The 27,355-nt window shown below is 41.7% G+C and overlaps 1 protein-coding gene across 8 annotated transcripts in view; it reads right to left on the bottom strand.

The window, feature by feature from the left end:
* CATSPERD (cation channel sperm associated auxiliary subunit delta) overlaps positions 1-27,355 on the bottom strand; it is a 147,557-nt gene that overhangs the window by 14,291 nt on the left and 105,911 nt on the right. For 7 of the 8 annotated variants that reach the window (XM_072601918.1, XM_072601915.1, XM_072601917.1 and 4 more), the window contains 8 exons: positions 27,004-27,180; positions 23,833-23,946; positions 22,845-22,934; positions 19,950-20,008; positions 14,923-15,001; positions 13,617-13,669; positions 11,002-11,076; positions 3,393-3,527 (listed from right to left, as the gene is read on the bottom strand). In XM_072601918.1, the coding sequence (XP_072458019.1) occupies positions 3,393-3,527; positions 11,002-11,076; positions 13,617-13,669; positions 14,923-15,001; positions 19,950-20,008; positions 22,845-22,934; positions 23,833-23,946; positions 27,004-27,180 (782 nt within the window). Of the gene's footprint in view, positions 1-3,392; positions 3,528-6,889; positions 10,165-11,001; positions 11,077-13,616; positions 13,670-14,922; positions 15,002-19,949; positions 20,009-22,844; positions 22,935-23,832; positions 23,947-27,003; positions 27,181-27,355 lie in introns of those variants that run through there. The other variant, XM_072601922.1, reaches the window with a different exon arrangement.

Below are 27,355 nucleotides of genomic sequence, written 5' to 3'. Positions count from 1 at the left end.
CGGTGAGTTAAATAAGAAGAGAGGATATCTAATAAAATAAAATTAAGGGGTGAGAGAGGAATATATTGGGAGAAGGGAGAAATGAAATGGGGCAAATTATCTCTCATAAAACAGTCAAGAAAAAGCTTTTTCAATGGAGGAGAAAAGGAAGGAGGTGAGAGGGGAAAAGTGAAGCTTATTCTCTTCACATTTGGCTATAGGAGGGAATAACATGCTCACTCAATTTAGTATGAAAATCTATCTTACACTACAGGAAAGTAGGGGAGAAATGGGGTGGGGAGATGATAGAAGGGAGGGAAAATGGGAGGAGGGAATAATTAGAAGTAAACACTTTTGGGAAAGAACAAGGTCAAAAGAGAGAATGGAATAAATGGGGGCAGGATAAGATGGAGGGAAATATAATTAGTCTTACACAACTTGACTAGTTATGAAAGTCTTTTGCAAAACTACACATATATAGCCTATATTGAATTGCTTGCCTTCTCAGTGGGGATGGGTGGGGAGGAAGGAAGGGAGATAAGTTGGAACTCAAAGTTTTAGGAATGAATGTTGAGAATTCATCTGGGAAATAAGAAATACAGGTAATGGGGTATAGAAATCAATCTTTCCCTACAAGAAAAAAGAGAAGATGGGGATAAGGGAAGGGAGGGGTGTAGTAGAAGGGAAGGCATATTGAGGGAAGGAGTAATCAGAAGGCAAGGTGTAATGGGGTGGGGGAAGAGATGGAGAGAAAATTTAGAACTCAAAATTTTGTGGAAATGAATGTTGAAAACTAAAAATAAATAAATAAACACTTAAAAAAAAAAGAATCCATACTGAAAAAAAATAAAGTGGATCTCTGCTTCTGTGGTACAGGGGACTCTGTCCCAAATTTCTTGTGCTGGGAGCTAGGGTTCTGGTTACTGGCTTTTTTATTGTGGCCTCTGATTCTTTCAGCTAGAAGCTATATAATACTGCAGTTTACCTGGTGCTGAGCTGGTTGGTGTGTGCCAAGGTTGAGGCCAGGTGAAGTCTGAGTTTCCCCAGAGTTACACTGAAGTTCATGATGTGAGGTATGGGAGTGGTCTGGTTGTTGGAGGTCTCCTTTTCCCCTGGGGCTACAATAACCCCATCTGCCCTGGTGACTGCCCAATTCCCCTGGCCATAATAAGGCAAGCCTGGGGTCCTGGTGTTATCACTTACCGGTTCCACTCCCCTGGGGCTCAGGATCTCCTGCTCATCTGCTCAGGTAGGGTTTGCTGGGACACTTCTGGTCCTGAATGGGTCCCTCTCAGCCACAGCAAGAAGGATTTTTCCCAGTGATCTCTCTAGACTCTTTAGCTAAAAGACTGCTATACCGCTTCTGCTGCTTCCACTATTCCAGGATTTTTCCTGGGGCAATATTCTCTGGGTTCTTCAAGGTTAGCAAGGGAGGGTGAGAGCACTTAGTGTTTACTCCACCATCTTGGCTCCTGGAAGTTCAAGAAGGTGACTTTCAAACATTTAGTCTGTGGGCTGATAGCCTCAGGAGTAGCTGCTGCAGCTGCCAAGGGGCCCTGTGCTTCTCTCTCACTCGGTTCTGCCAGACTCAAGTCCTGTGCTGAGCATTTTGGGAATCTGAACTGCTGCTAGTGATTAAGCCAGCCTAGGCTGTTCCCACTTTTCTATTGCTGCCAAAATATTTTTTTTTATTTTTTCCATAACAAAAAAAGTATTTGTCAAGAAGGGAAGCATTGGTTATTTTTTCTTTTCTCAAAATTAATTTATTTGTTTTCAGTTTTCAACAATCACTTCCATAAATCTTTAATTTTCTCCCCTTCCCTCCCCAAGATGGCATGTAGTCCTATATGGGTTCTACACATACATTCTTATTAAATGCATTTTCACATTAGTCATGTTGCATAGAAGAATTAAAATGAGAGAAACCATGAGAAAAACCAAACAAAAACATAACACAAGAGAAAACAGTCTGCTTCATTCTGTGTTCCGACTCCACAGCTCTTTCTCTGGATGTAGACGGCTTTTTGCCTCAAGAGTCCTTTGGGAATGTTTCAGGTCCTTGCCTTGCTGTGAAGGGCTCAGTCTATTAGCAACAGTTCTTGCACATTGTTACTATGTACAATGTTCTCCTGATTCTGCTCATTTCACTCAACATCAGCTCATGTAAGTCTATCCAGGTATTTCTGAAATCTTACTGTTCATTGTTTCTTGTAGCACAATAGCATTCCATTACATTCATATACCACAACTTGTTCAGCCATTTCCCAATTGATGGGCATCCCCTCGATTTCCACTTCTTGGCTACCACAAAGAGAGCTGCTATAAATTTTTTTGTACATGTGGGACCCTTTCCCATTTTTATGATCTCTTTGGGATACAGTCCTAGAAGCAATATTGTTGGGTCAAAGGGTATGTACATTTTTGTAGCCCTTTGGGCATAGTTCCAAACTGCTCTCCAGAAGGGTGGGATAAGCTCACAGTTCTACCAACAATGAATTAGTGTTCCAATTCTTCCTATATCTTCTCCAACATTTATCATCTTCCTGTTTTGTCAAGTTAGCCAAACTGATAGGTGTGATGTGGTACCTCAGAGTTGTTTTGATTTGCATCTCTCTAATCAGTAGTGACTTAGAGCATGTTTTCATATAACTATAGATAGCTTTAATTTCTTCCTCTGAAAACTGCCTGCTTGCTAAAATGTTTTTTAAAAACAAACTCATGCATCCCAGATTAAGAACCTCTGTCTTCACAAGAGGGGCTAGAGCACTGAGAAATTAAAGGCTTGCCCAGGATTAGACAGTTAATGTGTATCAGAGGCAGATCTTTAGATACAAGTTAGAAGATCTCATCCACTATTGCCTGTCGCCTCTAGGTTTTTGTTTTTATGTTTTGCTTTAGGGGGGTGGTGGTGGTAGTGGTGATGGTGGTGCAGATCAGCCATCTTATTTGAAGCAATGAAAAATATAAGGAAATCCCACCATGCACTAACAGAATGATTTAAACAGGATTTAGAAACTCAATTTATATTATAGTCACGTTACAATCTGTTAGGAAGCTGATAGTAAGATTCATTAAGACATAGTACCATTTTATAAATTTGCTAATCAGATATTTTACATTTCACCTCTACTGAGCACAAATATAAAACATGATTTTCTGGTTAGTGAGTTGTTCTGCTTAGCCTCATCTGTGTAGAGTCTATGATTCTTCCTAGGTGATATTCTGAGACCCATTGAATAAATTTAAATAAATAAATAAAATCTTGACATTCTTATGAACCCAAGTTTCTGAGCTAGCTCTCAATTTGTATTTCCTCATAAAGATCTGAAATAAACTAAAAGTGACCACAAAAGAGAACTGGTGGTAGAGAGTGTGAGTGTTGCCTATTATAAAATGATTCAATGATGTCTTACAGTTCAATCACTGGTTTCCATGGACTATTGTAATAGACAAGGCTTGGACATCCCAGTTCCGCATAATCATACTTCACGATCCTTTCCTTTTCATCAACAGGGATTTGGAATTGGAAGAAAGTGTCATATGCTCCTCTAAACAAACAAAACAAGAATAATATTTTGTCAGTAGCATATAATTAATTGCTCTATTGTTATTTTGAGAGGAAGGATGACATATAGGTAGAGAGTTAGCTTTGAAGCCAGGAAGACCCGGGTTTAATTCCTGTCTGTCTGTATAACTATGGACATATTACCTAACCTTTATAGGTAACTCTAAGACTAGTTGTAGAGAAGGTAGAGTGTGGTGTAAGCAGAAGAAATTTTCTCAGCTAGGGATTCTTGAAACCAATGAAATCATAGGTGCAGGCTCTATCCTTCTTATAATTTAATATTTCTTATTAACAATGCAGAGTACCTGGTGTGGTGGTGCACAGCCCTATAGTGTGGTATTGTCGAAGAGCACGAAGAGCATATAGAGTTATGGGACTCTGAATCTCAGCTGTCACATTTACTAGCTGTGTGACAGTGGAAAAGTCACTTAATATCCCTTGAACCTCTCAGTTTCCTCATCTACGAAAGGGGATAACTAGTACTACTGACTTGATGTGTTTAAGCCTGGCAGTTTTCAGAAGAAGAAATCAGAAATAATGAGAGGAATGGTTTCAGAAAAACCTGGGAGGACCTATGTGAATTAATGCAGAGTGAAACAGTGAAACCAGAAGATCATTGTACACGGCAACAGCAATGTGGCAACGATGTTGTTGCTGCTTGTGCTTCCTGCTCCAAGAGGACCACAAGGACACCATGTATATCGACCCTGCCTATGGTCGATATACAATGTACCTGCCTATGGCTGATCATACCATTATGATCTAAGAAGGCTCTACCACGGTGGGGAGCAAATAGTTTTCATGACTATTTAGAGGGAGATGTCCCTAAATTTGCACATTTCACATGTCCTGTAATGATAATCAACTGTTAATGACTTAACTAATCTGATCAATACAACATCCAAGACAATTCTGAAACTGATGATAAAAAATGCTGTCCCACCTCCAGAGAGAGAACTGATAAACTGAGAGCAAAATGAAGTACAATTGTTTTCTTTTTTTGATTTTGTTTATTTTTTTCTTTTTTTTCCTCTTCTTCATTTATTTATTTATTTAACTTTTAACATTCATTTTCACAAAATTTTGGGTTCCAAATTTTCTCCCCTTTTGTCCCCTCCCCCCACCCCAAAACACTTAGCATTCTAATTGCCCCTGTCTGCCAATCTGCCCCCTCTTCTATCATCCCTCTCTGCCCTTGTCTCCATCCTATACCCCTTTACCTGTATTTCTTATTTCCTAGTGGCAAGAACATTACTCGACAGTTGTTCCTAAAACTTTGAGTTCCAACTTCTCTTCCTCCCTCCCTCCCCACCCCTTCCCTTTGGAAGGCAAGCAATTCAATATAGGCCAAATCTGTGTAGTTTTGCAAATGACTTCCATAATAGTAGTGTTGTGTAAGAACTAATTATATTTCCCTCCATCCTATCCTGTCCCCTATTACTTCTGTTCTCTCTTTTGATCCTGTCCCTCCCCATGAGTGTTGACCTCAAATTGCTCCCTCCTCCCCATGCCCTCCCTTCCATCATCCCCCCCACCCTGCTTATCCCCTTATCCCCCACCTTCCTGTATTGTAAGATAGGTTTTCATACCAAAATGAGTGTGCATTTTATTCCTTCCTTTAGTGGAATGTGATGAGAGTAAACTTCATGTTTCTCTCTCACCTCCCCTCTTTATCCCTCCACTAATAAGTCTTTTGCTTGCCTCTTTTATGAGAGATAATTTGCCCCATTCCATTTCTCCCTTTCTCCTCCCAATATATTTCTCTCTCACTGCTTGATTTCATTTTTTAAAGATATGATCCCATCCTCTTCAATTCACTCTGTGCACTCTGTCTCTATGTGTGTGTGCATGTGCGTGTGCATGTGTGTGTGTGTAATCCCACCCAGTGCCCAGATACTGAATAGTTTCAAGAGTTACAAATATTGTCTTTCCATGTAGGAATGCAAACAGTTCAACTTTAATAAAGTCCCTTATGACTTCTCTTTGCTGTTTACCTTTTCATGCTTCTCTTCATTCTTGTGTTTGAAAGTCAAATTTTCTTTTCAGCTCTGGTCTTTTCATCAAGAATGCTTGAAAGTCCTCTATTTCATTGAAAGACCAATTTTTCCCCCGAAGTATTATACTCAGTTTTGCTGGGTAGGTGATTCTTGGTTTTAGTCCTAGTTTGTTTGACTTCTGGAATATCCTATTCCATGCCCTTTGATCCCTTAATGTAGAAGCCGCTAGATCTTGTGTTATCCTGATTGTATTTCCACAATACTTGAATTGTTTCTTTCTAGCTGCTTGCAATATTTTCTCCTTGACCTGGGAACTCTGGAATTTGGCCACAATGTTCCTAGGAGTTTCTCTTTTTGGATCTCTTTCAGGAGGTGATCTGTGGATTCCTTGAATACTTATTTTGTCCTCTGGTTCTAGAATCTCAGGGTAGTTTTCCTTGATAATTTCATGAAAGATGATGTCTAGGCTCTTTTTTTGATCATGGCTTTCAGGTAGGCCCATAATTTTTAAATTGTCTCTCCTGGATCTATTTTCCAGGTCAGTTGTTTTTCCAATGAGATATTTCACATTATCTTCCATTTTTTCATTCTTTTGGTTTTGTTTTGTGATTTCTTGGTTTCTCATAAAGTCAGTAGCCTCCATCTGTTCCATTCTAATTTTGAAAGAATTATTTTCTTTAGTGAGCTTTTGAATCTCCTTTTCCATTTGGCTAATTCTGCTTTTGAAAGCATTCTTCTCCTCATTGGCTTTTTGAACCTCTTTTGCCAATTGAGTTAGCCTATTTTTCAAGGTGTTATTTTCTTCAGCATTTTTTTGGGTCTCCTTCAGCAGGGTGTTTACTTGTTTTTCATGCTTTGCTTGAATGTCACTCATTTCTCTTCCCAGTTTTTCCTTCACCTCTCTAACTTGATTTTCAAAATCCTTTTTGAGCTCTTCCATGGCCTGAGCCCATTGAGTGGGCTGGGATACAGAAGCCTTGACTTCTGTGTCTTTCCCTGATGGTAAACATTGTTCTTCCTCATCAGAAAGGAGGGGAGGAAATGCCTGTTCACCAAGAAAGTAACCTTCTATAGTCTTATTTTTTTTCCCTTTTCTAGGCATTTTCCCAGCCAATGACTTGACTTCTGAGTGTCCTCTCCACCCCCACCTCGCCTCCAGATCCTCCCAGCCAGCACTTGGGGTCTGAGATTCAAATGCTGCTTCCCAGCCTCAGGGCTTTGGGCGGGGGCAGGGCTGCTATTCAGTTTGAGATTAAGTTCAGGTGCTCAGGTGGGGGCAGGGCCGCCTCACAGGCTCAGTTCCCTCAGGGGGTTTATGCAGAGACCTTCAACAATGGATCCAGGCTCCTGCCTGCTTGGGGAGCCCCTGTCTGCCCAACCCTGGCTGCTGCCTCCCAAGGGGGCCTGAGTTATGGGGGCACCCCACACCCCTCTCGACCCACCGAAAAGACCCTCTCACCGACCCTTGTCACCTGTGGGTGGGGGATCCGCGCGGCCGCTGGAGATTCTGTCCCTGAAACCTGCTTGGATCCGCTCCTTTCTGCGCTGCGCCACCAAGGCAGGGTTGGGCTCTGCTCCGGGTCTGGGGCACGAGGGACCTTTTGAGAGAGGTTTTCAGGCTCTCTGGAGCAGAAATCTCGTCTGCTCCGTTGTTCTGTGGCTTCTGCTCCTCCAGAATTCGCTGGTGGTTCTTTTTTTACAGATATTTTATGGGCAGTGGGTTCGAAGGTAGCGTATGTATGTCTTTCTACTCCGCCATCTTGGCTCCGCCCTCTATAATTTTTAACTCTTATTTTTCTTGCCTTTTTTTGGTGACATGACTAATATGGAAACTTGTTTTGCATAATTTCACATGTATAATCAAAATCATAGAGCTTGACTTCTCGTTGAGTGGGGGAGAGGGTAGAAGGAGAGTGAAAATTTGGAGCTCAAAATAAAAAATGTTAAAAATAAATAAATTGGAAAAAAAGACATGTACCTGGAGTGGAGCTATCTAAATATACAAATACACAGGTGGGATTCACAAATCACATGTTGTCCTCTTCACACATAGCTTCTTTGAGGCACAGGGCTATCTTTCAGGGCACTAACCAAGAGGGTGTCCCACATGGTTGTTATGTGTAAAGAACTGTTCAAATCCAGGGAGGTTCATTGACTACATACACATAAGAAAGGCAGGAATTGAAACATAGGATGGTGACCTTTTAAAAAAAATCCTTCCTTCCCTTCAGACAAGAGATTAAAGACTTGATGAATAGAGATGAACATGATGAGTACAGAGGAGTATGAAAAGACTTAAATGAGCTGTTGCAAAGTGAAGTCTGCAGAACCAGGAAAACAACTTTCGCAATGACAACAGTGAAAATGTCAAAAATGATAACAAAAATGCTGGGTAATTATGAGGACCACATAATGAGATGATGCACCTCTCTCCCTTCTTTACGTAAGTGGGGAACTATAGGGATGGAACATTGCATACAATATTGGACTTCTTCTTTTCTGAATTAGTAATAGTTATGTGGAAGGATGGATAAGCCTTTCATTCATGTGTTGTGTCTTCTGTGTGCTAGGCACTGTCCTAAGGGCAAAGGATATAAAGAAAAGCAAAAGGTAGAGCTTGCTCTCAAAAGCAAGGAAAGATATGTCACAGAAGACTCTGTAAGAGTTCAGCATGGTTCCTGGTTGACCTCCTTATTAAAAACCTCTTAATAATAACCACTAAAAAACTAATCCCTGAGACACTTTTCAGGAAAGGCTTTTTAAAATGAACTCGTGAAGCCCTGGATCCTGGTAAGAGTGCAAGGAGATACTCCAGTGCCCCTGAACAAATGTCATCATTTACAGCATCAGTCTTAGTGGCAAGGAAATTCTGAAGGGGAACCAGTGAGAGGTAAAGCACAGGTTGGGGAATTCAACACATAACATGCTTTCTCTCCCTCTTCCCAAAAGATGTGGTTCCAGTCACAGTTTTGTCTCTTGATGGGATGCACTGAAGAGGCATGATGAGGCAATTGGACATGCTTTCCTGGCCCTCTTGGGCATGTCCATGCAATCCTAGGCAGGACCCTACCAATCAAAAGTTTCTTAAAATATGAGGTCCTTGTGCTCCAGGAACTCACAGTCTAAGTGAGGAATAATAAAACATTAGAAAATGATTTATAAGGTGCGTTAAAGTTTGCCCAGGATTTTCCACATTACCATTTCCTGTTTTGGCAAGTGAAAGATGAAATGACTAAGAAAACAAAGGTTTGATCTTCTGAGCATATGAATTTATCAAGCAATGCATGGCAATTGCCCAACAAACCAGGCCCAGGCTCCACCCTCAGCCTGGGGCTGGCCCCTGAATGCTGGGGGACACAGACTTTTAGACATTAAAAACAATTAATCCAATTAGGCCAATTAATTAAAAGGAAACAATACAACATTAGGTAATCTGATTTCTAATTGGAGGAAAGATTAGGGACTTGGCACGTTGGGAGAGAGAAAGTGAATAGGTGCCCTATGGAATCAAAAGAACGTGGAAACAATAACTCACTAATCAGTGCAAGGTCAGTTTTCAAAGAAAGCAGGTAGAGGTCATCCAGCTTCCCAGTCACACATGTCTAGGTTCACACAATATAATATGGTTTTCTCCCAGTTCCCACAATTGAATAAAGTTTTTTCACAAGACAGAAATTGTACTAAACTCATAATTGGATAGAAAGAGCACTACGCTAGCTCCAGAATCGAGTCACATCTTGTGACTCAATGTCATTCACTCAGTTCCCATAAAAAATCACTTGCTGTCCTAATACCCTCAATTCCGTCACTTTAATTCTTTACCCAAGGACACAAAGCTGGTCACTGGTAGAGCTAGGATCAGAGGTCCAGTTTCCTGACTTTTTCCCATTATACCACCCTTGTCTCCCCTTTTCTTTTGGAGAAATAAAAAGTAAACACATTAATAAAGTTAGAACAACATAAGAATCCGATACTGATGCAGAATACCAATCAATGCAGTACCTAATGAACTCCCTAATGAATAATCTCTGCTGAAGTCCCACCTTCTGTAATCCCCCTTTCCCATTCCTCTTTCGTTGTACTGTCTTCCCTCTGGGATTATCTCCAATTTATCCTAGAGGCTCTATCTTGTCTGTCCATAGTGGCTTCCATATTGTTTCCAGCATTAGACCATGAGACCCTTGAGAGCATGGACTCTTTTCTTTATACCTCCGATGTGTAGCAGAGTAGCAGGCACATAGGAAGCAATGTAAGAAATGTGGACTTGATTATAGGACAGAGCATTAAGGGATTATCAGGGGATGTGAAATCCCAATCTATTAAATTCTGAATTCCTCATTGAAAAAAAAGGGGGTTGGACTGGGTCCTCTGAAAGCTTCATAGGAGTGGGAATTAAGCTGGGCCTTGAAGGACAAATAGGAGTTTGAAAAGTTGAAGGGATAGGAAACAATGTGAGCAAGAATATGGAGGCAGGAAAGCATGAATCCTTTGGACGGATCCTGAGTAGGTTGTATGGGTGGAGCGTAGGAGTCATATTGAAGGACCCTGGAAGACTGGACTGTGGCAACAGGCTGGGACCAGCTTGTGGTAGAGGGCCATGAATGACAGGCTTTGAACTTCTTCCTGAAGGCAGTAGAGAACCATTTATGACTTTGGAACAAGGGAATGGCATGACAAACGCTGTGTTTCAGAGAGATTAATCTGGGAGCTATGAAAGGGCGGGCAGAGTCAGGGAGACCCCTTAGGAGTTTATTACAATGGAAACACAAAATATGAAATGGAGAAGGAACCTGAGAGATCAATACCTCACCCCACCCCCCTAAAATTCCAGAGTAGGAAACTGAAGCTTAGAGAGGTTAAAAGGACTTATCCAAATTAGTCAAAACAACAGTTAGCTTTTATTAAGCACCTACTAAGTGCCTCACACATATTGTCTCACTTGATTCTCACCCAAACCCTGCAAGTTTGGTGCTATTGTTATCCCCATTTTATGGATGAGGAAATTGAGGCAGACAGAGGTGAAGGGACTTGCCCAGAGTCACCCAGCTAGTAAGTGTTTGAGGCAGGATTTTAACTCAGGTCTTCCTGACTCCAGGCCCAGCACCTAACTGCCTATACTAATAGCAAGGAACCAGGCTTTCTGATTCACAGTTCTTCTATACTCTAATACCCTGATTGTCAAGGCGTTCCTGGGAGTAGCCACCTAAGAGATACCCTTTTTTGGTCAGAATTCTAGCCTAGGAGACAGGGGCTCCATAAAAAGGATTTCTTTCTGTGCCTGGTACATAGTAGGCCTTTAATAAATGCTAGGTGATTCAGAAGTAAACTATCTCAGGAAGGAGTCTGAAGCCTCTGATAACATTAGACCATGGAGTCCTGGGCATCTGGAGACAATTCCTGACGTAGGAATAGAAGAAAGCAGTAGAAAGCAAATAAGATTAATCTAAGCCTCCTACTCACTTTTCAAGGGTGTAGGTATAACTGTTCTCCAGTATTGCAGGTTCCAAGAATTTTTTCATACATGCATTTGGATTCCTATGAAGATTGAAGCGTTAGTTAGAATCACACCCTTTCGGAGTTGGAAGAGTTCTTAAAGGTGATTCATTTAGCCCTTATGTATAGAGATCCCTTCTAAAACAATCTAAACAAGTGCTTATCCAGCCTTAGCTGGAAGACCTCTGTCATCAAGGAACTCACTATTTACACAAACTGGAAGTTCTACTTTGGTATAGCTCAGAGTTTAGGAACTTTGCAGTTTCTACCCATGCCCTCTATAACAAATCCATCTTCCACCAGACTGCCTTTCAAATACTTAAAGATACAGCTATTGTGTGCCCCTTATATTTTCTCCCCATGCTGATCATCCTTCGTCTCTTTAACTGATTCTAGGATGACATGATTTTTATTCCCCTCATAATCTGGCCGTCCTCTGGAGGCTCCGGCTTGTTAAAGGTCTTCCTAAAATGGATGAGAGCTTCTTACCACATTGATATAATAAAGGTAGAAATTTGGAACAAAAGACTGCTTCCCTGTATAACTCTGCTGCTGCTACTGTTCTTGGGTTGTTTCAGTGTTGTCTGACTCTTCCTGACCCTATTGGGGTTTTCTTGGTGAGGATACTGGAATGATTTGCCATTTCCTTCTCCAGCTTATTTCACAGAGGAGGAAACTGAGGCAAGCAGGCTAAGTGACTTGGCCAGAGTCACACAGTAAATGTCTAAGGCCAGATTTGAACTCATGAAAAGAAGTCTTCCTGACTTCAAGTCTGGTGCTCTATCCACTACAGCTCCACTTAGCTGCCTGTACAGCTTTACCTGACCTCTTCTGTTCCTTGCTTTCTTCTTTCTCTTTCATAGGAGATCCAAAGGATCTTGACATGGAGAGAGCGATTAAAAAATAATCACAAATCCTGAAACCCTGATAGTCATTGACAGTTTGCTGAAGATAGCATAAATAAAAATTATTGAGTATTGTGCAAGGTCACACAGGTAGGAAGCATCTCTCAGTGAGGTCTTTGACTCCAGAGCTAGGGATCTTTCTTTTGTTCCTCTCACCATGATTCAAAGAATACACAGAATTAAAGAAGAATGAATCTGAGGCAGAAAAAAAGTTCAAAAAGCATTGCAGATAGGGTGCTCAACTTGGAGTCAGGAAGATAAGAGTTCAAATCATGCCTCAGACACATATTAGTTGGGTGACTCCTGGCAAATCACTTAATCTTAGGGCATTAGTTTCCTTGTGTGTAAAATGAGATCAAAACTAGATGGCCCTCCCAGTTCCAAATATAGATTTCCATGATCCCAAAAGCTTCTTCTGGCTTGACTAAGAGTTCAGTCTTCCCCTAAGAATAGATGACATGTGGGGAACACTCTCCCACAGCAGCTACAAACCAATAGAAGACCAGTAGAGGTCAGCAGAGAGCAGCAGAGGACCTGAAGCACCAAGGCTTCAGAGGGAGTGCTAGAGCTGGCTGAGAAGGAGGTGCCTGGACAATTGACCGGTAGACTCGCAGTGATACCAGTGATTATGGAGAGAGCTGCAAGCAGCAGTGTGGAAGGCAGAGGGGTGGTTCTCCAGGCGACAGAGCCCCGGCAATACGAGTTGCCCTGCCATTGCTTCTTTGGATGGGGCTAATATATCAGAGGAATGCCGTCAATATGGTTCACCTAAAGTTTAGTAATGTATATGAAAAAAAACGATATCTCACATCAATAGGGAAGTGAATGCGATCTTGGGCTGTGCTGAGAAATGGGCGGCCAGGACAGTGGAGGTGATGTGAGGGTGCTGCCCTTGCTGGAGCACAGTAGGAGGACTGTCCTCACTCCAGGTTGGGAACACTGACAATAATAAGTGGGTGAGAAGGGAGATAGTAGCCAGTGGGAGGCAAGCGAGGGGGACTTGAAGTCCTGACCCAAACTGGAGTTGGAGGAACTCAGGGTGTTTAGCCCAAAGAAAAGACTTAGGAGGGATATGTCCTGAGCTCAGCTGATGTGTACTGAGCCTGCCATTCACTAAAACCCCCCTTTGAAGACAAACTGCTAGACAAAAGTGATACATTTATATACCGGTTTTAAGGTCTGGGATACACTCCACAAACATTATCTCATTTTATCCTCAGAACTATCCTGGCACAGAGATGCTAACGTGAGAGCTGCCTTCAAGCATGTGAAGCTCTTGTCACAGGAGAAGGGAATTCGATCTGTCCTTTTTGAGCGATTGGTGAAAAGAGCAAAGAAGAAAATTTAGGGCTGAAATCAGGGCAAGTTTCCTCGGGATAAGACTATCCAAAACTAGAAGGAGCTTCTTTGGAGGGGAATGATCCCTCCTTTCCTGGAGGCCTTCCAACAGAGGCTAGAGGATCTTTGGTGGGAGATGTTTTAGAGGGGATTTTTGTTGTCATCTGACTCCATCAATTACCAAGCATTTGTTAAGCATCTAGTAGGCACTGGGTTACCTGCAAGGGATACAGGACCAAAAATGCCTTTGTAGTTCCTTTCAACGATTAGATTCCACTACTCTGTGATCAATTAATTAATGGAAGAATAATCAGATAAGAACAATAAATACAAACCTACCTGTGAACCTGGATATATTTTTTCCAGTTACAACCAATGGAAATAATACCTGACTACAGACAAAGAAAGGCAAAGTTACTAGCACATCCTTGGATGGAACTATTCCCCAGCTGTCCCTTTCGGATGATGGCAAAGATCAAAGACTACCAAATTCTGTCTTCCCCTGCCTGTAGTAACAGTTTTAAGATGGTTCCACTGAGCTTATAGGGTTCTGAGAGATAGTTCGATATGTTCCCTGACAAAGGGGATACCATGGTTTTGGTCGATAACACCTCATTATTGTAATATTGATAATTATTGTTATACGTGGAGGTAGGGTGGTGTAAGTAGTTAGAAAACCAGCTTTGGAATTGGAAAGAATTGATTCCCAGTCCCACATCAGATACAAATTTGTTTTGGGATCATGGCTGAGGAATTCAACTTAAAGATTTTTAAGTTCAATCTGGGTCAAGGCCATATCTGCACTCATGAAATCCTTGGTCCCTAATCACAGTAAATGATTATGGGGATGATGATCATAAAAATAATAAAGATGAATACTTCCTGGCTAAAAGAGAAGAGGACTGATATTCTCAGAGGATATGATATACATATGGTACAAAACTTACAGAAATATTTTTGGAACTAGACCTCACTTCACAAAACAACTGTAAAGGTTTCACAAAATGACAGGTAGAGGCCACAAGATCTGTCAAGTGTAGCTAACAGTAGTCTAATGTCATTCCACAGGACCCACAATAAAATATACTACCCACTTGCTGAGACAGAGAGGCGATGGACCTGATCAGAATTCAGACTGAGACTTCTGTTTTTTAACATGGCCAATGTTGGAATTAGTTTTGCTTGACTACTCATATTTGTTACAAGGATTTCTCTGTCTTTCTGTTTGTCTCTCTCTGTGTTAATCAAAACAGCATGGACTAGCCATGATAAATATCAGGAGAGGATGCTAGACAGATATCTCTGACTCTCCAACCTCAGCAAAGCCCTGCTTCCTACTACTAGAGGTTTGCTGATTCATTGGTTCTTCTTTCTTTCCTTCTTTCTCTTCCTTCCTTCCTTCCTTCCTTCCTTCCTTCCGGCAATCAGGGTTAAATAATTTGCCCAAGTTCACATAGCTACTAAGTGTCTGAGGCCAAATTTGAACTCAAGTCGTCCTGATTCCAGGGCTGGTGCTTTATCTACTGAGCTGCCCCAATGAACTGATTTTCCAAAGGGAAATCCATGGGTCCATGTTGATCTTCTGATTTTAATCCTAATGCAAATGAGGGTAACACAAGAAAGGGAATGAATGTTTCATACATACTGGAGGTTGTAAGTCAATACAGGACATTCCTCTGTCAATTAAATCCAGAGTGATGGTGGATAAACTGGGCAACTTTAGGCTACAATGGGAAAGAGAGTTTTAGTTTCTAAAGTGAATGAAGCCAGGGACCATACTTCATTGACTTTGCTATGCCACATTTTAGAAAGGATATTGATAAACTAGTACATTCCAAAGCACGTGGGGGGGGGGGGGGATGGGAAGCAGGGGAGGGAGGGAGGTACTAGGGTGGTAAGGGAAATCATACCATATATTGTCTATGAAAATTTTGCATCAGAGAGCACCCTTGTGTTTTATAGCCCAGAGAGTAGAGGTGATTGTCCACAGTCACACAGCTAGTTGAAGGCAGAGCTAGATTAAGAGCCAGATTTTCTGTCTTCTATAACACCATGTAAAAGGGGATCATAGAAACATGACCCCTTTCCCCCAAGATGGTTTTAGCCTCTGTTTGTGCCCCCTGAAATACTGAGGCACCTAACTTCTCTTCTTATTCCCCCCACCTTTCTCATTTATTTTTAAAAAGAAACTTCCAAGAGCACTTGTTGGAGCTAATGGAATGGAAGTTACTGCTTAGCTATGGGTTAACTGGCAATATTTCTGAATTCCTGTTGAACTCTCGTGCACTCTGACTTTGTGTGAAATATATTCATAGAATCATAGGATCTCAGAGGTGTTCTAGCCAAATGGGCCTGTTTGCTCTACTGCAAGCAACATACCATCTTTTGTCTCTATATGTTTGCCCAGACTGTCCCCTCTCATTCCCATCCCACCATGCTTTGAAGTTAGCTAAATTGGTCTTGGCAACAGTTTAGAAGCAATAAATTCATCAGATATTTAGCACAGTACATCCCTCAAGAATCTCTTCTTCCAGGAAGTCTTTTCTGAATATCCTGTTAGTACTCTCTCCTTGTTTTATTTGTAGGCTCAGGTGATTATAGATTTGGAGTTGGAAGACACATAAGAGGTTTTTTTTTAGTCCATTCATCCTATTTTTCAGTGAGGAAATTATGTCAAATACCATTCTTGGTCATCATCTCCCTAGTCATTCCTTTTCCAAATGTGTCTTTCACTTCTGAACCTGTTGCTTTCCAGGGGAAGTAGTGTTCCCTAAAACATTACTAAAGCCCAAGCACCTTCATTTTTCTGTGGAAGTCTGGCATCCTTGGCCATGTTTTCTCAGTTTCCAGTTGCTTCTGGCACCATATTACCAGAAATGGGAGTGGATGAATGGGAGGGTTTAGTCATCCTGCCTGACAAGTCTTGGGATGTTCTTGGAAAAGTCACCTGGACCAACTGCTACCTCTGTCTTCTCAGCAGGGGGTCACCAAGCACTGCCTCTCACCTCCTTTTCTTCTGCTTCAACTTCTCCTGGATGATCTCTTGAATGGCTTTAGCTCTGGATCTGTTTTATCTTCTCTTAGAGCCCAAACAACTGTTCCATCTTTGGAATTTGTTTCTCTCCTCTTCAAGAAGAGCTTGTTTTTGTTTCCTGGTTCTAATTATTCACTCTTCCTTTTCCCCTCAGTGTGACATTTTCATCTTGTCTACCTGCTGATACAAGTTAGGATTCCTCTCTGCCTCAGATTCACATAAAAGCTCCCTTTCCATTTTTTTTTAAAGGAGCTCTTCTTTCTTGATTATCTAGAAAATGGAAACATGTTCCTCCAGTCCCTCTACTCTAAAAGACTATGGCTGTAAAGGCTGGAGAGACCCCAGAGGTTAATTGGTCCAACCCTCTAATTTGACAGGAGGGCAATCAGAGCATCACCATTGCCTTGATCAGATTACCCTAATCTGCCAACCATGTGGACATCAATACTCTGGTTTCAGTGCAACTGAATGACATGTCTCACAAACTCATGGTGGTCAACAAATCAACAAGGATTTATTAAGCACTATGTGCCAGGCACTATGCTAAGCACTTGGAATGCAAATACAAGTTTCTGTGGCCTCAAGGAACTCACATTCTAATGGAGGAAGACAACAACTAAAAGGAAGCTGAAACATGGGAGATGTATTGACAGAAGAAGAAGAGAGAGAAGGTATTGAATGGAGAAATGGTGGAGAAAGATATCCCAGAGACTCAAGAGAGGAGCTTAAAAAGGAATGCAAGAGAGAATATTATTGGCTAGGCCACGTTCCTTAAGATGGAGCTTCTGGGAGGCACTGACCAACCAGAGGAAGAAGCTGCAGGGGCGGAGGGAAGTGGTCACAGGGATGGAATGACATTTCAATCTGAGAAGGCTTCTGGGGATGATGGAGGGAGAAAGAAATCCAGGAAATAAGAAGAGGACTCCAGAGAAGAAAAGAAGAGCAAATATGGCCAGCATGAGAACTTCCTTTTAAAAATACAGGAACTGACCAATCAAAGGAAGGGGCCTCAGGGACAGAGTGATCTTCCAGGGTGAGAAGGTCACAAAAGTGAAGAAAGGAATTCAGAGATAAGGAGTGGAGGCCACAGAAGAATGAAGGGATCACTCCTGGTATCTCTCGTCTGTCCTGCCAAAGTCTGTGCTGAGCATCTCCATTAACTGCATGATCCATAGGAAAAGCTACAAGGAAACATGTGGTTTCTGCTCCTTGGAACACATGGACCCCAAGAAGCCTAAGAAGCAGCCAGAATATTCAGGAGGAGCACTGGCTCAAAGATCTTGGAAAGACTTTCATGAGTCTCAATTTCTTCATTGAGCATTTTAGGACAAGGGATATGAAATTTTTACTGCACTTGCCCCTGGTTACACTATACCTGTTCTGCTGTGTCTAGTTCTAGGCACTACCTTTTAAAGACATTGATAAGCCATAGAGCAACTGGGCTAGTAAATGGCCTGCAGTTCCACCAACACAGCATACTACATGTCATATCTCCCTCATGGTGGAAATGTGCCAGCCTCTCACCTCTGGTTTTGCACATCCATGGTTTTCTTCAAGGCTTAGCTCAAGCTCCACCTTTGGTAGGCATTCTTTCCCAGTTCCCCAAGTGTTAGTGCCTTGCCCTCTCAAGTTACTTTCATATTCTCTGGAAATATGTTTTAGGGATCTAGATATTCAAGTTTCTCCTTTGTTAGAATATAGGGGCTTGAGGACAAGCCCTGGGTTTCTTCCCCTCCCACTTATTTGTTCCCAGGTACTTAGTACAAAGTAAAAGCTTTTACTAAATGCTTACTGACTGACTGACTAACTAGATTTAAGGAGCCAAGTTGGAAGAAAGGAAAATGTTTATACTGAGAGGATTTGAACATATGGGGTGAATGAGAGTGAAGAGTTAAGGATGACATCAAGTTTCTAGGCCTGGGTGGCTGGAACTCAGATGGCACAGGGAATGACTGAACAAGTTATGGAATATTGATGGTGGAAGGCTAGTGTGCTGTAAGAAATGAGGAAGAGGAGGGTTTCAGAGAAACCCAGAAAAACTTGTATGAACTGACAAGGCAAAATGAAGTGAACAGAGAAAGGAGAAAAATTAACACAGTACTAATATTGTAAAAATGAACAACTTTGAACAGGGTCATCAGTCCCTCTCACTCATGTTCCCACCTTTTTTTTGTGAACTAGATTAATCCTCCCTTGCGTGTAACACTGCCTTCAGCCATTCCCTTGGTTCCTCCCCTCTGCCAGAGACAACAGTATCATAAAGATGGACTCCGAAGGCAGAATGAAGCATATGTATGTACATGTTGGACATTGCTAATAGAGGAATTGGTTTTACTTGGCCATTCATATTTATAACAGGTTTTATTTTTCTTGCTTTCTCAAAGGGTGGATGAAGGAAAGGTGAGAAGGATAGAATTCAGAAGTGAAAATAAAATAAAATTGAAATTAAAAATAAAAATAGAAATGGGAGAGTTCAAAAGGAGAGGAAGCTTTGGGGAAAATACTTGGCATAGGCTGTTCATGACATGTGTGGGAAACAAGGAAGGCATTATGTTTCCACAGGTTAATCAGAGTCATGACCTAGCAGGGTCAGGTTAGAGGTCAGAAACTGGTGTGCAGGCTCGATGAGGTATTTGAGGGAAAGCCTATCAGAGAGGAGAACATGAAGTCATGTGGCGATGGACAGTGGGGTGGGAAGTTCAAAATTCGGAAAGCAGTATAAGCAGCTCCATTTTTCTGAATGTGTGGTAGTCGTCCTATAACCTTACTGGGGAGGCTACCCATCTATTCAGGGGGAATGGATGTCAAGATTAATAAAGGCTTTCCTGATTTCACAACAGGTATTGTGCTTTGTTTAAGGTGAGCATGTTTCTCACAGTTGGGGGCCTGTTAGATGGGCCCATTTTTCACATGTGTCTTCAGGTATGTGTAGGGCTGCCCTCTAGAAGAAGAATGAGATTTGTTTTGCTTGGCTCCAAAGGTCTCGAGGAGCAACTGGTAGACATTTCCGAGGAGCCAATTTTGGCCTGATGCTGTTGCTGCCCATGGTGGAAAGGGGTGCCTCAGGAGGGAGTAGGTCCCCCCCTCTTTGAGTGGGATGCTGTGCTGGGGAGCAAGGTTGTCAGTCCCTCTTCTTCAGAAGTGAGCAAGCCTCATCCAAGGCCCTATCTCCCAGTTTGCTGCGGGGATTCCTAAAGGAGTCCATTACTGATTCCAGTAATGATCTGTAAGAAGAGGTATAGGGTCTGTAATTATTCCACATGTGACTACGTAAGTGATCAATACAATGTGACATTTCTCTTGTTCCAGATACTGTCAGAAGAGGAGCTCAAGTCCTCACTCACAGCCATTTTGGGGGCAGGTTAGGAGGCTAATGAGGGGTAGCTTAGTTAAATGGCTACAGCTATACTTGGTGTCAGGAACCTAGATCCAAGCCTCTTCTCTGACAAATACTGGCTGTATGACTGCGGGCAGACACTGAGGTTTTCAGTCCTTTGAATAGCTCTCTAAGATTCTAAGTGGTCAAGCAGGTGCTACACTGGTTAAGCAAGTTTCCTCACTCACAGCTCCCTTCACCAGTGGCATCACAAGTCTGATCCCAAATCAACAAATATAAAAGAACTAAAGAAAGAGCATACTTGGAAATGAAGCTCTCGTGAGCCCTGCCTGAACGATGCTGCTGCATCAGGGTGATGTTCTGTGAGAGGAGAGAGAGAGAGAGAGAGAGAGAGAGAGAGGGAGGGAGGGAGGGAGGGAGGGAGAGAGAGAGAGAGAGAGAGGGAGAGAGAGAGAGAGAGAAAGAGAGAGAGAGAAAGAGAGAGAGAGAGAGAGAGGGAGGGAGGGAGGGAGGGAGGGAGAGAGAGAGAGAGAGAGAGAGAGAGAGAGAGAGAGGGAGGGAGGGAGGGAGACAGAGAGACAGAGACAGAGAGAGACAGAGAGAGAGAGACAGAGAGAGAGAGAGAGGGAGAGAGAGAGGGAGGGAGGGAGGGAGGGAGGGAGGGAGGGAGAGAGAGAGGGAGAGAGAGGGAGGGAGGGAGGGAGAGAGAGAGGGAGAGAGAGGGAGGGAGAGAGAGGGAGGGAGGGAGGGAGGGAGAGAGAGAGAGAGGGAGGGAGGGAGGGAGGGAGGGAGGGAGAGAGAGAGAGAGAGAGAGAGAGAGAGAGAGAGAGAGAGAGAGAGAGAGAGAGAACTCTGATTAGAAAGTGTTACAGACCCTTTATATATTGTACAGCATGGAGTTACAGACAAGCAATAAATCAGTAAACATTTATGAAGTGCTTACTATATGTGGAATCAGAAATAACTGAAAATGACTGCACAACAACAAATGTGTCAGGCACCATGTCAGCACTGGGGATACAAAAAGAGACAAAAGATAGTCCCTGCCTGAAAGGAGTTTACAAACTAATGGGGGAGACAGCATGCAGACCAATATATACAAAGCAAGGTACAAACAGAATAATTAGGAAGTAATTAATGAATAGAAGGGAAGCACTGGAAGGAAGAAGAGTTGGGGAAGTCTTCCCATAGAAGGTGGGATTTTCTTTGTGATTTAAAGGAAGCCAGGGAGGAGAGTAGAGGAGGGAGAGCATACCACGGGAGACAGCCAGAGACAATGTCAAGAGACAGAGATTCTTGTTTGTAGAATGAGGAGGAGGCCAATGTCACTGGATCAAAGAATATATATATTTATGTGGTGGAGAAAGGTATTAGAAGACTAGAAAGGTAGGAGGAGATTAGGTTATGAGGGGCTGTGATTGTCCAGCGAGTATTTTGTATTTGATCCTATAGGCAATAGAGAGCCCACCAGAATTTATTGAGTGGGGTAGGGGTAAAGTGATTGGATCTGCGTTTTACTGAATGAGGATGGAGAGACTTGAGGAAGGCATAGCCACTGTTGCAACGGTCCAGGTGTGAGGTGTTGAGGGCCTGTACTTGAGAGGTGACACTGTCAGAGGAGAGAAGGGAGATGTTGCAAAGGTAAAAATTGACAGGCCTTGGCAATACCTTGGATATGGGGGTTGGGGTAATGAGAGATAGTGAGGAGTCCAGAGTGGTTCCTAAACTGTGGGACTGGGAGGATGGTGTTGCCTTCTACAGTAACAGGGGAAGGTAGAAGGTGGGGAGGTGTAGGAGGCAACATAATGAGTTCTGTTTTGGACATAGGGAGTCTAGGATGCTTACTGGACATAGAGTTATATATTACGTAGTTTCAGACTACATAGTTACAATGTATAGTATAGAATTAGAGGCATGGAGTTGTTTAGTACAGGGTTACATACACTTTATATAAAATGTTACATACCCATACACTGGCCATTGACAGCTTCGGCTAAGACCTCTCTGTTGAAGTGCTCTGATAACCCTCATCAGAGTCAAGTCAACAACTTAAAAAACATTTCTTAAGTGTTAATGTCCACTGTGTTAGAAGAAATGAGAGAGGCTGTGGGGATACATACTGTACCTCTGTACGTACTGCAATACACCCTCATACACAGTATTGTCAAGAGGGATAGAACTGTGATAATTGGAAGCGGTCAGGGAAGGCTTCATGGAGGAGGTGGGGCATATAATATGTAGTGTGAATAAAGTTAGGAATTCTAAGAGACAATACTGGGGACAGTCTATCTTATAGGGCAGGAGGGGAAACACAACCTATACAAAGGCACAGAGATGGGAGACTGAATGACATGTATGGAAACGAACTAGTAGGTCAGGTTGACTAAAACAGAGATTGTATTTTAGGGAGAAACAGGAAACAAGACTGAAAAGTTTGGTAGTAGACATATTGCAGAGGGCTTTAAATGTCAGGCTGAGGATTTTGCATTGAAGTTTGTTGTGAGGATAACACGAGATATTTGTAAAACGCTTTCCAAACTGAGCATAATTTTTGCTACTGAAGTCATACTCTGATGTCTTGTAGTGGTAAGGAGATAATACTTCCTTCTCAAAGGCAGCACTGGTTGTTGAGCAGCTGCCTTGGAAGGACCGCCCCAATTGTGCTGCTGACAGAAGACTCTCTGTTGTTTGGGTATAGTCCTGGCTAAAAGCGCAAAGGATGGCCAGCAGGAGAATGGACTTTTAGCAATATAAAACAATATGCAAAGAACATTTCCTAAACATATGGAGGGGCTCTAAAGGGTGTTAGTGGAAGGAGTGCCTCTTGATAAAAATTCTGAATCCCAGAGGGAACATTAAACATTAAACACAGATTTTATATGGGTGACTACTAAGTATTTGTTGTGGTGGTGGTGGTTCAGTCATTTCAGTTGTGTGACCCCATTTGTAGTTTTCTTGCCAAAGATACTTAGGTGGTTTGCCATTTCCTTCTCCAGCTCATTTTGCAGATGAGGAAACTGAAGCAAACAGGGTTAAGTGACTTGTCCAGGGTCACCCAGCTAGTAAGTGCCTGAGACCAGATTTGTACTCAGGGTCTTCCTGACTCCAGGCCTGGCACTCCACATACTGTGCCACCTAGTTGCCCATTTTCTAATTATAGCTGGGTTTATAATACCATTATGGAAATTCAGCTTACTATTGTAAATTTTGTGTTTCCATCATAGGTGTAACCATCTTCATACATTTTTACTTTGAATCCAAGAGTATGGGGATTACTGACCGTTACCTTTGGAAAAAGAACAGAAAACAAAAAACTGTATAAAACAAAAGGGTACCAAGAACATCACTTAAGTGAGAAGGATCTTCATGCACTAGAGTGTGAGCAGTTTGTTGCTCTGTTGGTTCATAACTCTCTTCATGTGATCTCACTTATTTACTTATGTCAGGTCCCTAGGGCTATTTATGCATCTCACTGGAGATGAACTAGGCAAAAGCCTCAAGGACTTGAAAACCCCTGGGACCTCTGAGGGCATGGTAAGTTTTCCTGAGTCCTACACAGACAATTCCATAGCCTGAGAAGATGAAGCACTGATCATGATCCAGGTGGACTTTCCTGCCAGGTTGGCAGAGTCAGATCTGGCCAGCAGGTATGTGGAACAGCTATTCAGGAACAAGGTCTGAGCTTAGGCCTGCTGAAGGGACATGGGGGCTGAGGCTAGCTATAGGGTAAAGGCAGGCAGTGACTCTGTCAAAGCAGGCCAGTGGAGAAAGGGAAATGGGATGGGAGAAGGTTAAGGGGAGTGATTGAGGAACAAGAGGTTCCTGATATGAGAAATAAAAGTGAGGTGGAATCTAGAAAGGCAATTTATGTTTGCTGTCCTTTGGGGAAGCAAAACAAGGCCTCCTAGTATGCTGAGGCCTGCCCAGAATCATCCTATCCAGTCTAGTTCTAGACCTTATCACTTGGGGACAACAGAGCATAGTGTATGCCTCTAACAAGTTTCTATGAGGAAACTAATTTAGTGGTTTGGAGTCCTAGACCTGGTAATGCTTCAGAAAGAATGCCAGGGACCTCCAGGACTACTAGAGAGATGCAGCACCCAAGTCCATTGAGGAAGCTGGGCTAAGAAAGGGAGGTACTGGTGTCAGAAACATTCATTCCACAAAGAAGATAATATACTTACAATTGGAATTGGTGACTGGGATGGCTGGGACACCAGCTTAGCAGACAATTCCAAGGTTTCACCCATGTCTAGGATGTGTACTTTTTTATTAAAATCTCCACGCAAAATTTCTGCCTATTTAGAAATGTAATCATAAGACCAAAAAGGAGAGATTTGGTAAGTAAAAAAGAATCATGAATGCAATCCTTTTCCTCTTCCAAAGTTCAGGTCACATGCCACCTTCCCCCACCCAGAAAGCTTGTACATGTTTCTTTAGATGAAAAGGTGGTTTTTCCACCATACACAGGATCCACTTTATCTAGATGTATCTCTTTTACTCTCTTATCAAATGTTCCTACTATGTAACAATAACAGTGAGCATTTCAATAGCTCTTTGAAGATTACAAAATGCTTCCCCATTATTTCATTTGATTCTTGTCACAGTTCTGGGGGTAGACACTATTATTCCCATTCTACAGATGAACAAAGTGAGACTAAAGAGGTTTAGTGTATTGGACCAGCTAGTAAGTATCTGAGGCAGGATTTCAACTTAGGTATTCCTGATTCCAAGTCTCATATTCTATCCACTGTACCACCTAGCTGCCATATTATACTTATTAATTTAGGTCAGAGCTGCCTTAGTAGGTTGTGAGCTCCTCAAAGCCTAGAACAATGAACTATTTCATCTTTGAATTCTCAAGGGCAAGCACAGGGACTTGCATATAATTAGTGATAACTTCAATGTTTGTTGAATTAAAAAAAAAAATCAAAGTATTCGGCTCCACTCCTCCACCTCTGAAGTATTCTACCTCCTCCTTTCTTTCCTCTCAACCTAGAGATGCTATTCTGTGGCCCTCTCTTCTAATTGGTGAACCTTAGCTTGGAACACCATTTCATGAGGCACCCAGTTCAACTTAGCTCTACTATTCATTGTCTAGAATTTTCTACCTACACCCCAGAAGTTTTGGCCTACCCTCCTCCATTCTTCCCCTTCCCTTTACTGTTTCCTTTGATGTGTTGACTTCATCCATTAGAATATTAAACTCCTTGAAAGCAGAGGCTCTTTTTTTGTTTTTTTTTTTATCTGTATCCCTAGTGTAAGGGCCCGAGACATGCTTTATCTATCTAACCTAAGATGAAAGATCATATAGGCAAGCAAGAAGAGAATATCTCTTCCTTTCTCTTATGACCATGCAACCCCTCCAACTGGGAGGATCTGGGCTTTAGCAAACAGCCTAACATATAGCAGTTCTTTGGATCCTACTGGTTCCCTTAATTTTTAGCATTGGATATGACTATAAAAAACAGGAATGGTCATTATAGGATGTGGAACTGGCCTCCAAACTGAGACAATTTGCTGTGACCTTCCATTCTCTACATCTCTCAAAGCTCTTTGATATTATTCCTCAATCTCTCTCTTTGGCTCTAGTTTCTCACGAAGAAGTGGCCCCTCTTGCTAAGGCCAATCCCTTTATATGTACTTTCATCCATCCTGTGACATCTTCTCTGGAAGATTGCTCCCACATTCATTGCCCATTTCTCTTTACTCTTTAGAGTTTTTTCCTGTATGCTCTTGGGCTCACAAACTGACTCAAGTGTCCCTCATCTTCAAAACAAAACAAAAAGCCTTACTATACCCTACTACTACCTTCTCTTCCCTCCCCCTTCCAAAGCTATCATTCTGCATTTTTCCTCCCTTTCACAATCAAACACTTAGGAAAAAATGGTGTTTACTTTTGTCTCTATTTCCTTTCATCTCACTTTTCAATTCTGGGCAATCTGGCTTCTGACCTTGCCTTTCTAGAAGAGCCTTGTTTTCTCTATAAACCTAGTTTGGGCTTTCCCCATCTCATGCTTGGGATATTGCATAGTCTCCTAGTGTTTCACCTCACCCAATCCCTCCTCTACCTGTCTGCCAAAGTGATTTTTGTAAAGCAAAGGTCTGACTATGAATTCTTGTGGCTCCCTATAACTTCCAGGATCAGGTCAAAATTCTTCTGTTTAGCATTTAAAGGCCTCCATAGTGTGACCCTTTCCTACAGTTGTGCCCTTCTTACATGTTATTTAACTCTGTGTACTCTTATTATTCAACACACAGGCCTACTTGCATGTTCTCCAACACAACACTGCACTGCCACCTCCATGTCTTTGAAGGCGTTGTCCTCATTACCACAGTGCCCTTCTCTCACTTCTACCTCTTGTTTCCCTGGCTTTCTTCAAGGCTTAGTTCAAAGCTTACCTTCCATAGGAGGCTTTTCTAGGTCTTTTCCCAATGAGATCAAAAAAAGGGAAAGGATCATTTTTTACAAAAATATTTATAGTAGCTCTTTTCTCATGGCAAAAAGTTGGAAACCGAGAGGATGCCCCTCAATTGGGAAATGACTGAACAAGCAGTGGTATATAAATGTAATGGAATGCTATTGTGCTATAAGAAATGATGAGCAGGCAACTTTCATAAAAACCTGGAAAGATTTACACGAATTGATGTTGAGTGAAGTGAGCAGAACCAGGAGAACACTGTACACAGTAATAGCAACATTATATGATGCTCAATTACAATTGACTTAGCTCTTCTCAGCAATACAAGCCAAGACAATTTCAAAAGACTAATGGTGGAAAATACTATCCACTTCCAGAGAAAGAACAGATGGAGTCTGAATGCAGACTGAAACATAGTATTCTCACTTTATTTTTTTCATGTTTTTTTTTTCTTTTGCAAACTGTAATTGTTTTACAAACTGTTTCTTCTTTTACAACATGACTAATAAGGAAATAAGTTTGACGTGATTGTACCTATATAACCTATATCTCAAATTGCTTAACATCTTAGGGAGAGGGAAGGGTAGGGAGGGGGGAAAATTTGCAACTCAAAATTTTGTTAAAAATGAATGTTAAAATTGTTTTTACATGTAATTGGAAAAAATAAAATACTTTTTTAAAAAAGAGTTTTAAAAACTCATACTGGCCCCTCTATTAAGGGGCCATATGAGGTTTTATGGAATGTAACATATGTTATATTCCTAAAACCTTATGTCATCACTCATCATATTAGGGACAAACTCACGTTTTCCAACAGCTAATCTGAACTCATGGCTGAGTAAGGGATAAATAAAATCATTGCTGATAAACAAGAATAAGAAACCTAAGGATACATTTTAAAAACAATGAACAAAAAACTACATTATTCCATACCTTGCAAGTTTTTAAGCCAAGTGAAAGATGCATGAGCATATGCTGCATATTCACGTCACATAGTAAGAAATCAAAGGCTTGAAAATATTCATCACGTTGTGGAGTTACTATCAGTATAAGTCCAACACTTTCAAACATCATTGCTGAGTCTTCTGTTATATCGTTTGTGTTCAAAACCTAAGGAGAAAACAGTTACTAAGAGTAAATGAATTCTATTTCACATTGAAAGTTAAGATGTCACTTTGGAGGTAAGGGTTAAACTACATGAAAGGACTTAAAAATGTTGGTAATAAGTTGGATCTTTTTCAGTTTAATATAGTTCTCAGCTGAAGCTTTAAAGCCAAAATGCCAT

Source organism: Notamacropus eugenii, chromosome 4, assembly GCF_028372415.1.
Source record: "Notamacropus eugenii isolate mMacEug1 chromosome 4, mMacEug1.pri_v2, whole genome shotgun sequence".
Taxonomy (NCBI): domain Eukaryota; kingdom Metazoa; phylum Chordata; class Mammalia; order Diprotodontia; family Macropodidae; genus Notamacropus; species Notamacropus eugenii.
The sequence above is the reverse complement of the archived record's forward strand: the minus strand, read 5'-3'. Positions and strand labels throughout refer to the sequence as shown.